This window comes from Haemaphysalis longicornis, unplaced genomic scaffold (assembly GCF_048455015.1).
Source record: "Haemaphysalis longicornis isolate Haplotype H1 unplaced genomic scaffold, Haemaphysalis longicornis Haplotype H1 scaffold_1, whole genome shotgun sequence".
Taxonomy (NCBI): Eukaryota; Metazoa; Arthropoda; class Arachnida; order Ixodida; family Ixodidae; genus Haemaphysalis; species Haemaphysalis longicornis.
Genome location: NW_027526203.1, coordinates 265,150,643 through 265,168,094, shown reverse-complemented (window position 1 = coordinate 265,168,094; position 17,452 = coordinate 265,150,643). Strand labels below are relative to the sequence as shown.

Sequence of the window (17,452 nt, the reverse complement as noted above, 5' to 3'; positions counted from 1 at the left end):
TCCCCTCGTGTTCATCGACAGGCTGATTTGCTGCCTAGCCTAGGGGCGCGGGCCCTATCTCTCGTCGCAGGCCCCGTGTCCGTACCCGCTGTGATGGCTAGAGCGCGCGGAGGACTGCGCCGGTAAAACGAGCGGCCTTATCGGGCCCACTTGTGGATGCTGGGCGGAAAGCCGAGCCGCTCTGTTTGGCTTGCGCCAGCTGAGCACGCTCCTCCGGCCCAGCCAGAGATGGCGTGACTACTTTCACTTGTCTCTGCGCTGCTGACCGCTTCCGTGAAGGCCAGAGGTCAGGGCGCCGCTGCTGGACGGGCCTGCGCGCACGAGTCGTACACAAGGACATTAGCTATGCGCTTCAACGAGTGACAGCCTCGTGATGCTGCTATCAGAATGATATCCCGTGGAGTTAGAAATACGCGAGGCGGGATCAGATGAAACCCAGCTTGTGTTGCGGCGCAAACACGCGAGGACGGAACTTGTACAAAGGGCACACAAGCGCTGACTGTCAACTGATCTTCTTCACACACGTATATATATATATAGTATAAGAAACTGCGTGATACGAAGTGGGCCGTGACCAAGAACAGAAGAAACAGATCATGATTATGGGCCATCCAAAAACGTAGTCTCCCTATACGACTAATATATGGCTTTCTGAAACGTTCACTTCACCTCCTACTGATGTGGTACGCTTCCACACCATCGCGGATCGTGCGGTCCTGGCGTCTAAAAATGACCTTCGTATCGGGAAGAACGGGATAACATTTGTTCTCCGTACATGCGCTGACAGCTGAGCGTGTCCTGTTTTGTCACCGTGCCTGTCTGCTCTCTCAGCATCGTGTTAACACACCGGTTAGTATGTCGTTGCTGAAATCGCTGTGTTGCTCAAACCCCTCTCCTCCCCCCCCCCCCCATTTTTTTTAAGGCAAAGCCTTTTATCTCTACTTCTCGACCGTTGGTGTCATCAGAAAACTCCGGCGAACAAATAAAAGAATTTACTGGCACCGCCAGAAATCGAACGTGGAACTAATAGAATAACAATTCGAAAGCCCGTCGTCTTAATGATTTAGCTACAAGCCCACGGTGAGACCGGGAGCATGCACTCACCAAGCACGGGTACAGGTATACCCCCTTGCATTCTCGCTGAATTCCACGTGATGGCGTCAAGCGACCTCTCGCGCCGCTGAGCAGTCCGCCCACGGCACATCTAGCGGCACTGTGCGCGCCTTGCGCATGTGCTAGGAGTTACAAAAATTCAAGGAAGCTCACCCCAACGTATGACATCTCACTTCTAGTACGCCAGTGTGCTAAAGCCTGTGGCCTCTAGTGTTTACGTAAGAAATCACAGCTACTTGTCGTCCCCTCTCACGCCAAACGACACCTCAAGGAACACATTCAAATACTCCTTGATGGCCAGGACATCACTCCAAGCCCCAGCATCAAGATCCTGGGCCTATATCTTCAGGCAAACACCAAGAGTGACGTATCCTTACAGCGCCGCAAACACAGCATCAATCAAATCCTACACATAATCAGGGCAGTTGCCACCAAGAAACGAGGCCTCAAGGAATCCGATACCTGTCGATTAATTCAGGCTTTTGTGCTCTCGAGAATCACTTACGTCAACCCCCTGTCTTCTTCTCGGCAAGCTGGACATAAAGATGCTTTATATAATGATTAGAAAGGCGGTTGAACAAGCCAATGGTCTTCCCATGGGTGCGTCCACAGAGAAGCTGCTTAACGCGGGGCTCCACCACACGGTGGAAGAGCTGATAGAGGACCATCTTTCTAACCAGAAGCTCCTATTGAGCAGAACTGCAGCGGGTGTCCACATCCTTCATGAGATTGGCTGGGCACCACAGAATGTAGCTCCGCTTGCTGTACTCCCGTACTATTGGCGACAAGAACTAAAGGTGTTCCTTTCTCTTAGAAATATGAACCCCTCACACGACGAGGGTCGCCGACAAGCACGGGCTCAAGCGCTCAATACCACCCTCGATGGGGATCACGCAGTTATGTACACAGACGCCTCGCAACATCGAGGGCAGCAGTACGCCATCATCGTGGCTCCAGAACCAACCTCCTTGCGTGTGCCTCACTCAAGACCCAAGACCTATCGGCAGCAGAAGAGGCAGCCATCGCCTTGGCTCTCACTCAAACAGAGGTTCGGAATGTAGTCACCGATACCCAACAAGCCTACCGGAATTTTCAGTAAGTTTGGGTGTCCCGACCATCTGCTAAAAAACCACCCCCCAAACGGTCCCATTCAGCTCATCTGGACACCCGCTCACGCGTCCAAGGAGGGCAACAAATGCGCCCACCGACAAGCCTGCGCTTTTAGCCCCCGTGCTACGGTGCTGCGCCAGTACAGTCACCCGCTTGTCATGTTCAGGCAGGTAACGGAGCTTTATCGCCTTAAGAGACAGACCCTACCTTCGCCTTACCCTAACCTTTCCAGAAAACAACAAACGACCCTATGGCTACAATCCGGCTCCTTCCCACATGCGACGCGTCTTCATTTAATATGCACCGGATTCGCTACGACGCTGAATGTAAATTTTGCTCAGAACTATGAACACTCCGCCATATTATCTGGGTGTGCGACTTTAGCCCTGAGTACCCCCCTCTCTTTCCGTCAACTACCCAACAAGAGCAGTGGGAGATGCTTCTGTCCAGCCCCTCTCTGCCTACCCAGCTTCAGCTGGTGGACACAGCACAGGCGGCGAGGACTGCAAAAGGGCTCCAGTGAAAAGGAACCACTCCTTTGGGCCGCACTCCGGGCCGTTAAGAAATCTGAGTGAGATCGTCTTACACCGGGTTTGAGCTTCCTTTAATTTAGAAAAAAAGAGTTTCCACTCGTGCTACACCGATACAACTTAACCAATCACCGTTGATGCATCATGCATTCATTTAACCTTACCAAGAATATCTCTTTGAGTAATGAAGGGAGTGGTTAAGTGCTTCACTTCTCTCTGGTTTCACTATTTGTAGAGCGACGTGAGTGAATTTAAGGGGCGTTGCATGGGTAATCGTTGTGGGTGCCATTTATAGCTTTGCTTTCCAAACACATTTACAGGGTGGATTGGCAAGAATTTTTTTTTTTTTTTTTGATACGTCACTTAGACAGGCGCACGAGGAGGTCACTGACTGTGAACTGACACACCACGGCACAAGCGAGCCAAGGGTTCATTGCTCTGGTTTGTCGGACACCATTGGCAACATGGTTGGCGTGACAAGGGATCCGTCCTAGGTGGATTAGCGAGTGGTGATCCTGTTTCAAACAGCTGAACGGTATTCGCCAGGGGTGGAATTCTGAGTCTGTCCGTTTCAAAAATGTCCATTTCGCATCCGTTTCAGTCGTGACGTAGGTGCATTTGCGAGACCTCTGACCTATTACGCGTGCGCAGAAGCAGAGACTTCGCTTGTGCTGCGTCACATCTGATCGTCTACTTTCAGCCAGTGAGGGATTGCTCGAAACGGACACTTTGAGCAGTGCAGAAAACTGGGGATTCCGCCCCAGTCCTAATACATCGCAGTATGCACGCTGTATATGTGACAAATGGACGTCGAAAACAATGAAACAATGATGGCTGAATGGGTGCGAATGTTTCGAAAAAGATGAATGGGCCGGGCCACGCGCACGTGGACGTTACCGAGGAAGCCACTGCCAGGACTACGCCAACACCGCGGTCGCAGTGTAAACTGTTCAAGTGATTAGGAAAGAACGGAAGAATTCAAAATGGGTGTGTTCATAATGGATCTCACGAATGGAAACAAGGCACGAACACAGGGCAGCGACACCCTCCCCGCACTGGCCTCGCTGTGGGCCGGCCGACGACGGCGTCGCGCCGCCCGGTGCTTGAAGGCCACACTGTTACCGGTTTTCAGGAGCGGCGCCACGTGAACACCACCGATTAGCGGGCGCCCCCGATGGCTTAGTTTCTGGGCAAAATCTAGACACGCCTTCTAGTGCAAGCTTATGTTCTAGATTTTTTTTTTAAGTGGCTATTGAAAGCGTTCGCTGCTGAAACTGAATGGAAGCTGGCCGATAACTGCGATACCCCTCTAGTCACGTCATTCAAGCGGGTAATGAATGCCCAGACCAAATAACATAAATCTTTTGAACAAATTTCTACGTTATTTGTGGCACAGCCTCCTGTGTTTTTTCAATGCCAAACGCATCAACCCCGAGCGGCCAACCAAGCCCTTTCCTTCTATACCCGCCGCGGTGGCTCAGTGGCTAAGGCGTTGCGCTGCTGAGCACGAGGTCGCGGGTTCGATTCCCGGCCGCGGCGGTCGCTTTTCTGATGGAGGCGAAAAGCAAAAATGCCCGTGTGTACGAGATTTCGGCGCACGTTAAAGATCCTCAGGTGGTCAAAATTAATCCGGAGCCCTCCACTACGGCGCGCCTCATTGCCTGCGTTGCGTCGGCGTGTTAAACCCTACAATCAATCAATCAAAACCTTTCCTTCTATACTCCTGCAACTCTCCCCCAGTTGCTAGCCTTCCCAGCGCTTTAGTCACATGACCGGTTATTCTTGAGGCGTCACGTGGCGGAAAGCGGCAACGTTGACGAAACGTCCTCTGCCGCGGCGCTGAGTTGCCTATCACCGGCCAGAGCGCCGCTATACGGCAATCTAGAACATCGGTTGCCTTGCCAACCAAGCGCATGCCGCTCTCGTATTCAGTTACGTTCGGGTGATCCCGTTTAAGCTCGGGACCCCATCTTACGACATGTGTCGAGTCTGTCGACACAGGCGTCCCACTCACTCCCATTGTGAAGCGGGCGATGCGTTTGGCATTGAAAAAAATACAGGTGGTGATTCTTGTGGGCGCATAGCACGTACTTTGTGACCCCGTGATCCGAGTACTACAGGTTTTTCCACTCAATTTATTCCAATCGCCATACAATTTACTGCAAGCGCCAGCCAATTTAATCCAAGTGTCATCTAATTCAATCCAAACAGCATCGAATTTATTCAAGGTGCCTGTAATGATTGCAGCGCCGATGAACCCCGTCTTGACGATGACCCCCCTCTCTTCTCGTGGCCTTGTTCGGTCTCCCCATCGGGAGACCGAACATTCGGAATGTTGGGGCGGCCTCCGCCGACGCCAGCCAGTCGCAACCCTTTGTATGGGCCTCGCCGGCGGCTTTTACGCGGCGTCGGGGGAGGCTTTCCTTTCATCCTGACCTTCGGGGACGGCCAGGGGGGGAGCGGAGGTCAAAACCCTTTTTGGCATGTGCGCTGCTGTGGGGGAGGCGGCATTGCTCGCGCCCTGCTCGCGCGTGCTTCGACGAGTTCGTCCGGAGCAGCCGCCGAGAGCGCACGCTGACAGACCTGCTCCCGTGGTAGCCTCTGGGCGCCAGAGCTCCACGCACGGTACTGGGGAGGAGATTTTAGAGTGACGCCCCTAGCGGCGCCAACGAGAAACTGAATAGAGGGGAAACAAAGCAGACGACACAGGGTTTTTCACAGGGCCGAAGTCGTACCGTATATTTCAGGAGAACGATATTTAGCCATTTATCCAATTCTAGGGAGCACTTTTGAGTATATGTTGATCTGAAAGAATTACTCAAACTGTACACATTTCCCGAAAAGATTTTGCTCGCTGTTTTACAGCGTTTTTTTTCGAACTAAAACCCCACTTACCTAACAATTCAGCCGTCCCTCTACGAAAGCTGCCGCACTCAGTCATTCTTACCATGGCTATGAGAATCCGTACAACTGTTGCACGAGAAAAGTTACTAAAAGAAGAAACAGAGGAGCGAAGTCTCCAATGTTTAGTTCTCGGCGTTCGAATGAAATTCCAGTTTGGTAAGAAACTGCATTCGCGTCGGTGTACTGGTCCCCCGACAGGTGCAAAAATTTGTCTCCCCCACTGAACAAAGTCCCACACAGTAGACGCTGAAGGCGGCAGCGTTATAATATCTTCACAGGCTTTCACACACTATACACGTGCAAATACGCGCGACACTGACCTGGTTATATTCGCATGAAAAGCTCCGCTAAGTTCGCTAATCGCGCGCGGATGTAAGAGCCACCGAACTGCCATAACGGCTGCCCGCGCTTTCTTTCTTCGCATGCTGTCGTTCAGGAGAGGGGAACCAAACGAGCAGTGACCTTCCGCGTTTTTGTGTGTTTGTATTGATTCCGACCACCCAATAAGCGCATAGTGCTGGGGAAAGAATAGAGGGGGGTGGTGGAGGCGGCGGCCAGATTCCCCCTCCGTATCGTCTGCCTCAACGGCTACTTGTCTTTGTACGCATTTATTTGCAGACAGCCACGGGTCGCGTGATTGTTTAGTCCAATGAGTGTTCGTGTCGCGGTGACAGCTTCTGTTTCAAACGTACTGGTTTTCTCGACGTGCTAAGGCTGGGCGGGAAATGGGCGCTTATCGCTCGTTGAGTTACCTCGTCTGTGTCGGTGTGCAGTGTGTCCCATGGAGTTGTGAAACTGGGTACATCTCGTGGTTTGCCTTCAATTACCTGTGCTTGTTCCATCACTGTCTGCGTGTCAGCTCGCCCGTCTTATATGCGCTGCCGGCTCTCCGTGCGACGACGTCTAATGACCATTGGATACCGACTCACACAACTGTGTGTGGTACGTGTCGCGCTGCCTATTTTGTGCGGATTACGGGTCGTCCGCGCAAGGAGCGTGTTTTACGTTGCTACCTGTAAGTACCGCGGTCCTGACTGTTGCGCAACAGGTGCAAAATTGAAAAGAAATCGTTCTGTGTTATTGTGCTGTGCTCGTTTTTTTTTTTTTTGTTCGTTCGCGGAGCCGTATCCTGGCGTATTCATCAGCGCTTTCATCTTGGAAACATCAGCTTGTTTTAACGGTGGCCTGCGGCATGAGCGTTGGAGGTGACCGGCGCTGATGTTACTTGTACGCGTGTTTAATAAAATGAACGCGTTTTTAGACCACTTTCGCGGGCCTTGTTTTGAAGTGAAGGTTGCTAGCAAAAAAAAAAATATATTATTAGAGCAACTTTTGGCGTGTTCAAGTTTCATTTCGTCGTAGCGTGGAGTGTGGGGTATCAATCGTCTTCGCAAGCGGGGCCTTATAAATTGCCGCACTGACTCGCGACTCAATCCGTAGGTATGGAACTTACTACGCACACACAGGGTTCATCAAAAGTGACCTAGTGCCAAACTTCTTTTGTGCGCGGTAAGTCGGAACGTTCAATGGGAATTATCGAAAAACTTGCAACTTTCGGCAGCTTGTCGTGTTCACCACGGGTAAATTGTCCAACGGAACAGCTGTTCTTTTAAAAAAGCCACTGTCTTCTCACTGCCGCGAATGATTGCAAAGCCTTTTGGGTCGGCTTTTCGTGTCTGTGGTAATTTCTGCGCTGTTATTTTCATTTCCGTCTGAGATGTGCCTGAAACACTCTGCGCTGAAGTGTACTACAGACCGAGTCCAACGTTCCTTCAAAATTTCAGCTTTGATATCGAGAGCTTGCGTTGGGTTTCCGCCTGCGGAAAGCATTGCAGGCTAATGCCTGATGTGTATTTCGTAGATTTCCACTGCCGCACTGCGCATAATTTCCCCGTACATTAAAGGAATCTTGTTTGACCGACCAGTGCCCTATAGAAACCCATGTATTTTTTTCGTTTGTTTCCCCTCTATAGAAATTTGACCCTGGCGCCCCCTAACTGAAGCGGCGCCACCTATAGGACGATCTCCTGGCCATGTTCCGGGCCCCCATCAGGGGATCGCGCCGCGATACCACCCTTTGTGCGCTGCGGCGCGTAATTGTAACCCAGTTTTATGTTTGCTTCATCGTCGTCTCTTGTAAATACATGTAAATAGACTTCTTTTTCTTCGTCACCGGCTGGCCTCGTCTCGTCATCGGGTCCTTCACCACCCTCCACGACGACACCAACCACGTTCACCAACGAACCAAACTTTACTGTGCCAGCGAAATTAATCCAAGTGCCAACCAATTTAGTCCAGCTGTGGGAGGTTGTTTCTGGGTGTTTTGTGCGGAATTAGGCGCAGCTTTGAGGGCTTTGATGCGCGTGGTGTGATGAAAACGTGGTGTTTCTTGATGCCTTATGTGAAAAATATCATATGCGCGCAGCTAAATGGACATTTACTAACACCCGCAGACCAGGAGAGTGATCTCGTTTGATCCGTTGGTGGCGTGTGGTGATCGTCTGCGAGGTTGTCAGAAGTATCGTCTGCTCACGTATTGTTACCCCAGCAGATTTGCCAGCGTACTTTTACGCGAGCAGACGACACCTGTGTCGCCAGCAGGTGATATTTCTGACGATCTCGCAGACGGTATTATAATTCGGAAATAATGCTTAACGCTGCAGAAAAGCATTCAATTATTGGAAATAAGAATGCAAAGGGCATTTAAGTAATGTATCTTTATCAAATGAGCTTCTGAAGGCATTGTTACGAGAAGATCAGACGATACTTATGACGTGTGTTATCGACCAGAAGAGCTCTGTTATCGACGGCGCTCTCGCAGACGATCAGCTCACAGCAACGGTCTAGCGCGTAAATGTAAATGTATACGTAAATGTATATTAAGCTGTTCGCATAAGATATATTTTTGCACATAATGGATCAAGAAACACCACATTGTCATTACGCTACGCGCATGAAACCCCGCAAAGCTGCGCCTAATTCCGCACAAAACACCCCTGAACAACCTTCCGGCAGCTGGATTAAATTGGTTGGCACTAGGATTAAATTCGATGGCGTTTGGATTAAATTAAATGGCACTTGGGCTTGGATTGAATTGTATGGCGATTGGATTCTGCATTGGATTGGATTGTATTGGTATTGGATTGGAGACTGCATTCTGAAAGTATTTCAGATTTTGCGAAGTTTTTAAAGGTTCCTTGAAACATGTGCGGGAAAGAGCTCAGGTTATCGCGCATGTAACCGGCGCGGTAGGCGCTACGGGCTGCTTTTCGGAAGAGTTTCCCACAAATGCTGAGCGTGCCATGCGGCGCGTCGTCGAAACCAGGAGAAACCACGGCCCCTGTTCGAACGCAACGTCGTCAGTGCCATTCCTGCGCTAAGTGCTGCCGCTGGCTGCGACCACCAGCCAATTATAGTTGCGTACGCGGCAGCCGAAGGTGGTGAAATGAATCTATCTAGCATGTTCGTGCATCCTGAAAGTCCGATGCGGGTCCTCTGACGGTTGTCGAACCAGTTCACGAATTTGGTAGACGCTTAAGAAACAAATTACCCGCAAGACTGTCTCACCCTTCCATTTGCTTCGTTGTGGCAGAAAAGTCTTAATACGGCTCATGCAGGGTCTCCAATCGCACTTTATTGCAGATAGATCACATATGCAGATAGATAGATTGGTGCACATACATACAATTTACTGAAATTGTTTTAGTACAGCTGCGGAAACCAATGGACACCAGTGAGGGTGTTTAATCGCGCGTAAGGCAGTTTCGCTACAAGACAAGCTAGTTTACAGGCACTGGAAAGGTTTCGACATCGGTGGCATTTGCGCATGTACGAAAACCGAGTACGAAGAAACTTCGCAGCTACAGCTTTCGGGCCTCGTCTACTTGAACGTTATTACGGCTACGATAGAAACAAGCCATCATGCATATTCACGATTAAAAACCGCCACCCGAGTGCCCTCTTCATTATCGCTCTGTCTCTCGTATCTGGTAGCGAACTTAATATGGTGGTTCTGCCCGAAGACTGGGAGCACGCTCTGCATCAGGTGGCGTTGACACGACGATTTTACTCCAGATGAAAGAATTCGTGATGAGTACAGTTAAAAACCGAAGTGTATTGCTAAAAACAGAATTTGTTTCCAGCTGAACAATATTTGGAAAATAGCGCAAGCATTGCGCTTACTGTCTACCAAATAAAATTTGAAAATAGTGTCCTTTTGAAAAAAAAATTGAGGGCTTCGCTGAATGCGACAATTCACCCAGTCTTAGGCTCGTCGAGGAACACCTTGAATGGAAACCCCAAAGGGTCTGTGAAATAACCAATTGATGCCTCTACCTGCATCGTGACATAAGAACATTGGCACTGGGCGCCCGTCGTTGTTTTGAAGAAGAACCGCTATTGAGAGTTTTTCCAGATTTCCAGCTTTCCATGTGGGAGCTCAGACCTCCGACACGCCTTGGTCGTTGGATGGATCTTTCAGGTAGATTGCTCAAGAGCGCCGGGGTCCGCAGTTGCGTGGCCGTGGGACTCCGACCAAGTTGACGCCATTGCAGAGCACCAGTTCATCGGAGGAGATAATTGTATCCATATAGTGGCGTCTGAGACCCTGGACGCCATCGCGTTCGAAAATAGATTCCAAGGCCAGGGTAAGGCGTTGCGGGTGTTGCCCCGGCGTGTAGATGTGCACGTGGATGGATTGGGTTTCAGAAAACTCTTTTCCAAGGTAAGTGAGCAGGATTTCCGCGCTGTCCGTTGTAAGGCCTCTCGTCGTGACACAAAGGCAGCGGAGCTGGGTAGCCGGCTTGAGTCTTCGCTGGAAGGAAATATCGTAAGGCTTGTCTCTGCTCTCCAGTTTCAGGTTACGAAGGCCCTCCGTGAACTGTAACAAGAATTAAAAAAAAATGTTGAGGAGTGTATCCGTGCTACGGCGTGTTGAGTAGGTTACTCCAATCGCTGCTGCAAGGCGGATTCACGCAAGAACAACTAATTCACGTCTCTATCGGTATTGTGGCATGCAATTGCATTTGCACTGGGCTATTCATTTTCTATACTGTGAAAGGTTTTGAAAAGGTGCAGTAAATTGCATCCCTAGAAGTGGCAAAGTTCGCAAATTGAACAGCTCGACGCACAACCGCTAAACTCGACGCTGTTATTTGTCCTGTGGTATTTTCTGAGCAAAATTAGTCCTGTATGACTTTGTATCTGACGAGGATACGGCATCTTGCGGGGACGGGCTTCCGCTTGGAGGGCGCGTCCTCCTACACTGCGCGGACACAACGCCCCAGATCACTTATTTCTCGGACGAAGTCCAAAAGTGAACGTTATGTCAATATGATCCCATTTCCCCGTCATGTCACCATCAATGTAATTATGCCCTGGGGGAAAATGAATGCTTTAATATAAAAAATGACACTACCAATTTAGCAATGGAGAGCTGTATCCGAGCGCAGTAAGCCCCATGTGACTCCCAAGTAGGACAAGACCGTAATGCACATGCTCGGAAATGTTGCTGAGTGCCCGGGGCCTGGCTTTTTTTTTTTTTTTTTAATGGGCCTATACAAGCATGGTCGGCCAAAATACGCCTCGCGCGTCGACTTCACGATTAGCATTTTATCGCTGCTCGAAAACACTGATTGCGGTAAGCAAGCACCATCAGGGCAGAGATTAGAAACAATGCGAGAACGTTTAGATATGGGCGATACCTATCGCACCGCCTTTCGGTAGCCATCGATGTATCTTACGATGGCCGCGCGAAAGCGCCGCGTAAGGAGAGTTGTTAAACAGTCTAGTGTGCTTTCATTAGGCGATTACCAGAGGGAACATACGCTAAGCTCAGTAACCACAACTGCCGGTTACAAACAACTGCCCGCCCTGCGGAGCCCCAGCTTGCAGTTTGCGTTTCATATGCTTCGCGCGCAGCAGTTCATGACTGTCACGCGAAATCGCATGGCTGAATTTCACAGAGGTTGTGTCAGTCAACCGATATGTGGTTGCAGAACACGAGTTCTCGTTGCGAAGACGGGAATTGTTACAATAAACAAACGCTGGAAATTCAACTGATCGCTTTCGTGTAAGCACGTGGCACGGGACGTCAAGCATGATGCACAAAACCAAACCAGGCAACTCACGCACAGGCGTAACTAGCGCGTAACGCCGATTTTCGCTGCCAGACATCTGACAAAATGTATGTTTTCTAGTCGCTCCACAACTGAATAATTAAAAGCGTTACTGCGACATTGAGGGAGCGTTTTGTAATAAAGCTGCTGCATTCACAATCCATGCCCCCCCCCCCCTCCCCCCCCCCCAAGCGCTGAAAGACAGCTGCGTCAAGTCAGCCCGTGCGTGTTAGCTACTATGCGTTAGCCGAGGGCGCAGCAAGCTGGTTGTAGCTGCCATGATTCCATTAGACTCGTCCTTGTCAGTGGTGACGCAGCAAGAAAATGCGCTTCAATATATTGTCCGGCGTCGCTTCATGATCAAGCATTTCCCATAAGAGTATAGGTAGCACCTTCAACCGCTCTGGAAGAACTGCGCATGCGTGCAGTTTACTGACGTTGCAGCCATACGGCGCAGCATCCGTGGGAACCTGTGCGCTCAGTAATTCGTATTTCTTTTAGCACCTCTGTGTATTTATAAAAGCTAGGGGTAGAATTAAAAAATCACAGCAGTATGCTTAAACGGCGGCTCTTTAGCCAGGAGGACAGGACATATTGTCCAGCAAGGAACTACCAGTGATGCAAAATAAACAGCTGGCTACTCACCTGCACTATTGTCACCAAATCATCTTGCAGCACACGGCTGGAGGAGCCAATGTTGCAGATCCTGAGCTCCTGGATAGAGCAGCCTTTAATGAAGTCAAGGTTGCGGACGTTCGGCAAGTCACTAAGTGTCAGGCGCTGCAGGGGACCCAGTTGCGGTAGTGCATGTAAACAGTCCTCCGTGCACGTGGTGGGCGCACTGCAGACGACGCAATACTCGCCGAGCACTACTTCGGTGGTGCGTACGTCCAGTTCTTCGAGTTTGAAGTTTGCGGACGCAAGCCTCTGCAGGCGCCCATTCCTGCACAAGGCGCACGAAGGCAGGGCCAAAGCTCGGAGCCCGTTGAGCCGAGCGTCCACCAGGACAGAGCAGCAGTCCACGTTGGCCTCGAAATGAAAGGACGTGATATTAAGCTCTGTCAAGTTGGGACAGCCAACGAGAAACCTGAGGAACCACCCCGGGTGGGTGGTGCCGTAGGTATGGGGACGCACCACTTTATGCACGGGTGACGCTTTGAGCGTAAGCGCACGTAGTGCGTTGCGCGCCGTACCAGAAAAAGTTGTCGCCTGTAGAGTTTTAAGCGGGTCGCCCTTGACGACGGCGAACAGCTCCGGCATGCGTCCAGTCACTGGCTCCGTGACCGCAGGGTCCAGGACAATGCAGTTCACGGATGGGTACGGATCCCGCGCCAGCGTGATAAAGGAGCTGATCTTCAGGCCAGCCTCGAGCTGTCCGAGGAGAGTGTGGGGAGCGAAGGGAGGACACCGTCCGCCTTGAGGCCGCGAGCTCCTTAGTGGGCCGGTAAAGTCGGTGGTGAAGGTGAAAGTGCGAAATCTCTCAGAGGTGCCGCTCATGTAGCTGAGGAGGGCCACGTATGCTAATGTTGACGACAGGTTTCGCGACCTGCGCTCGTGAACGTGCAGCGTACGAAGAGCTGTGCACTGCCTCAGAATGCGGGAGAGCAGAGTTATGTTGCTTGATTTAGAGACAGCCTCAACGTACATGTCCCGCAAGGACTCCGGGATCGAAACAGCCGCTCTGACCTGAGCACTATGGCCCAGGAAGCCGCGCACGTCTTGGTCGTGTTCTGGGCTTCCCAGTAGAGACCATTCGAGCAGCTGTAGGCTGCGCAGCCTGTTGCTTAGCAGTCGGATGAGCGCCGTCGGCAGCAGCTGGGTGTTGGAGCAGCGGAGCACCCTCAAATTGATGCAGGCCTGGACGCAGGCCTCCACAGTCTGCGAGCTTGGCCTCGAGTAGTTGCTCAAGTCGAGAACGGATAAAACAGCTGCCCGTTGCTCATCCATGAAGCTGACGAAAACATCCAGAGAGTGACGTGGAAGGAAGCGCACGCTCTGAACAACGTACAAGTCCTGTGCGAGCACTGACAACTCTTGCGAAGTCTTCTCGACGGCCATCATGTCCTTAAAGTCCAGAAAACTTAATATGTGAAGGATTAACTCTTTAGGCAAAGACAACAAAGGACATTCCTCGTCGCCAGACTTCATTTCGTCCATCTTCAGATTCGAGCTATGCTCAAATTTTTTACCGTAAGCCCTGACGAACGTCCGCTAAGTGCTCCCCCGGAAAGGGCTAGCTATGTTAGGCGCGCTGTACCACGCGCATTTGAAGACATTGTGGTGCGCAAACACATTCTTATATGAAGCGCAAACCATGCATTTTAGTCGCGCATGCTCGGAGGAGTCTGAGGGCCTTTCGCATTTTTTTTACATATATTCATGGGATACTTCAACGTATGCACATGATATGATAAGGTGTACTGAATGCTTCTCTATTGGTATCTGAGTCTGCGCCTTAGTATAAGTGCATCTCGATAAGCTGTTGCGTTTACCAAGTAATGGAATCAGTCATTTTTACTTACCCGTATCAGAACCGTATCAAAAGTAAAAAAAAAAAGTGTCTTTCATTTTTGTCTGAAAGAACACGTGCATTTGGTTTTTAAAGTAAATGTAGGTTTACACAACAAAGCTACACTATCACGCTAAACGTTTTTACACCCTTCTTGACCAAAAAGGGCGTAGCATAAGTGGAAAAAAGGTGTTGGGAGGCCTTTTTTTTTTTTTTTAAACTGAACACCCGTATTTGTTGCTCTACAGCCTTTTCGCGAAAAAAAAAAGGTGTTGACCAACCTCATCACCCTTGGTTTTTGGTAGGGTGTTGAAATCGTTTGGAGTAGGTGTTCAGCTGTTGACCGATTAAGGCCATGCATGCATGTATATTTGCACTGCGAAATACAAGACATCCCCTCATCCCCACCTCCCCCCCCCCCCCCCCCCCACCTAGTAAGAAATGCTCAATAGCAAAAAACAAATTGTTCGTCTGCAATGATCGCTCGTTTCCATATACGGTGCGCCTCATGGATCAAGTTTAGCTTTGGCACATGAAACGTCAATTTGCACTTTTAAAATTAAAAAGACCAGTATATACACACTAAACTGAGACCAACTTTAGCCGGATCTTACAAGGTTGTTCCAGTGAGCTGTTCCCCACACTGGTGGCGGATCCAAGCTATAGCTCGACCCCGAGCTTGGCGGTTTCTCCAGCTTTGCACCACTAGTGCAAGCTGCGCCAATTTTTTCGCGTTTTAGTATCCCGAAAAGACCGGTACTTTTGAAATGGTATTATAAGAGCTGCGCATACGCATGCGCCTCTTGTGCTCACTCTCGAACAGGCTCGAAAGCAGCCGGCTTCACTGTTATGATACCTTACACACATTACAAGAGGCAGAGTTCTTTTTCTTGTTTTTTTTTTTTTTTTTTTTTGCTAGTGCCACCGAACCTAGCTCAAGCTTAAACAGCTTCACTGGTAATAAATTATGCCAATTCAAATTGTTTTAAGAATCCTGAGGTACAAAACATCCCCCCACTTGTGGAAAATGTTCAGTCCACCCGCGGGTATAAAATACCTCTTTCTTAGTTTTTTTTTTTCTAAGACCGCCAACCTTTTTTCTTAGTTGACGGTCTTTTATTACCCCCTTTTTCTTAGACCCTTTTTTTTAACCCTTTTTCTTAGTTTCCACCACCCTAATTTGTAGCTTTACATCCTTGTGGATAAAAAGGTGTTGAAATTATGAACAGTCTTCTTGGTAGGTGTTGAAATGATCTGAAACAGGTGTTTGGTTTTTAATAAAATTCTACGACTTATTCAACATAATCAATACCTTACCATTAAAAGGTTTTTTTTTTTTCGTATTCGCGTGCTGATTTGTACATGCTCACATTAAAATTCATAATTACAAAATTAACCCCAAAATATCTTATTTTACTCTGTCGGATGACTTTCTTCCGCTGGCTAATAAAGCAAGAACAGCACTTTATTTCCAAGGAAGTATGCACTCGCAGTCGTCATGCATCCCCCTTGGTTTTCTTGCTCAATTTATTTGTGTTCCAAGTGTGACATACGCGTATTAAATGTGCCTGCATGTCATGCTGCGCGCTCGGCCGATCCGCACTGTCACGCATAGCTGCGCTGCCCACACCCTTATTTTAGGGTGTTAAGCAACCTTGCACCCTTTTTTGGGTGTATACATGAACATCCTTTTTTCATCTTTACACCCTTTTTTAGTCTCAAAACATTGTAAGACGGCAATGCAGTACCAGTCATAATAAATGATAATAAATTGGTTAAAGATGACGTAGGTAAAGCTGAATGCTTTAGTAAGTACTTTCATTCTGTATTTAACACACGCCAACTGAGCGTAGTTCCTGGATATTTCATACATTTGCCCAACATGGACGAAATCGTTATAACTGAACCAGGTGTACGTGCTGCGCTGGTTAACCTGAACCCACATTCTGCAAATGGTCCTGATGGTATCTCTAATCATGTACTGAAGCGTTGCGCACTACTATTTCTCCCTTCCTAGAAATACTCTTTAATAAATTCACTGCATGATGCAATGTTACCAAATTGTAAATTGGCTAACATAACTCCGATTCACAAGCAAGGTGATAAAGGAAACGTACACAATTATCGGCCGCGGTCCTTAACATCGGTTTGCTGTAAGACTTTAGAGCATATAATTTATTCAGGCCTAATGAAACTCCTCCAGGATAATGATTTCTTCACAGCTACACAGCACGGCTTTCGCTCCGGATTATCTTGCACAACCCAATTAACAGAATTTATCCACGATATCACACTTGGTATAAACAACAGCACCCAGATAGATGGAGTATTTTGAAGGTAATAGCGCACAGAAACGGGGACAAAGAAAGGAACACACGGACAAGCGCCTTCTATCAACTGAGTGGTTTATTAGAAAAAACACAGACTTTTATACCCTACAACACTGCGCAGATCAGTACAAGAACCCATCACCGGCACACATAGCAAAAAACGTGTACACTCATCAATTCACACCAACGCTGATAGTACCGATAGTTCAATATCTAACAATGCTACTGAGGGATGGCTTACACAGTCTTCTTTTTGGTGGGAAATATGGAACGCCTCAACGATCTCTCTTGACGTTTTATTGTGATGCTTGAACAAAATGACAGTGTTGTCGAAGCATGGTGTACATCCACACGCGTTACGATGTAAAGCCAAATGTGTGCACGGGCGTCCTTTTAAACTAGATAAGTGTTCTCTCAGTCTTATATTTATACACCTTCCAGTCTGACCGACATACACATGACCGCACGTCATTGGTATCCGATACACGACATCTTTTATACAATCAACAAATTGCTTTCCATGTCTTACGGTACACTCATTCTTGCCTTCATTCTTTCCTTCTTTTTCATACTTTTGTTTGACCATGCAACACACACTTCCTATTTTGTTCTGTGCAGAGAACACCACTTTTACATCGTAATTTTCTGCCACCTTCTTAATTCTATGGGAGAGTCCATGCACGGAGTATTTCTAGACCTAAAAAAGGCGTTTGATGTGGTGTCGCAAAACATACTTTTGTTTAAATTATCTAGTCTAGGAATTCCAGAGCACTTACTCGGCTGAATCAAAGACTACCTACATATGCGTGAACAACGTGTCGTCGTCAATGGCACGTCGTC

General features: G+C 48.9%; 1 protein-coding gene across 1 annotated transcript; it reads right to left on the bottom strand.

The window, feature by feature from the left end:
* Positions 1-9,271: 9,271 nt before the first annotated feature.
* Positions 9,272-14,064, bottom strand: LOC144145382 (uncharacterized). Its single transcript, XM_077676972.1, has 2 exons — positions 12,419-14,064; positions 9,272-10,536 (listed from the first exon to the last, which is right to left on the bottom strand). Exons 1-2 carry the CDS (start codon positions 13,928-13,930, stop codon positions 10,147-10,149), a joined length of 1,902 nt encoding a protein of 633 aa, XP_077533098.1. The 5' UTR covers positions 13,931-14,064; the 3' UTR covers positions 9,272-10,146.
* Positions 14,065-17,452: the final 3,388 nt, after the last annotated feature.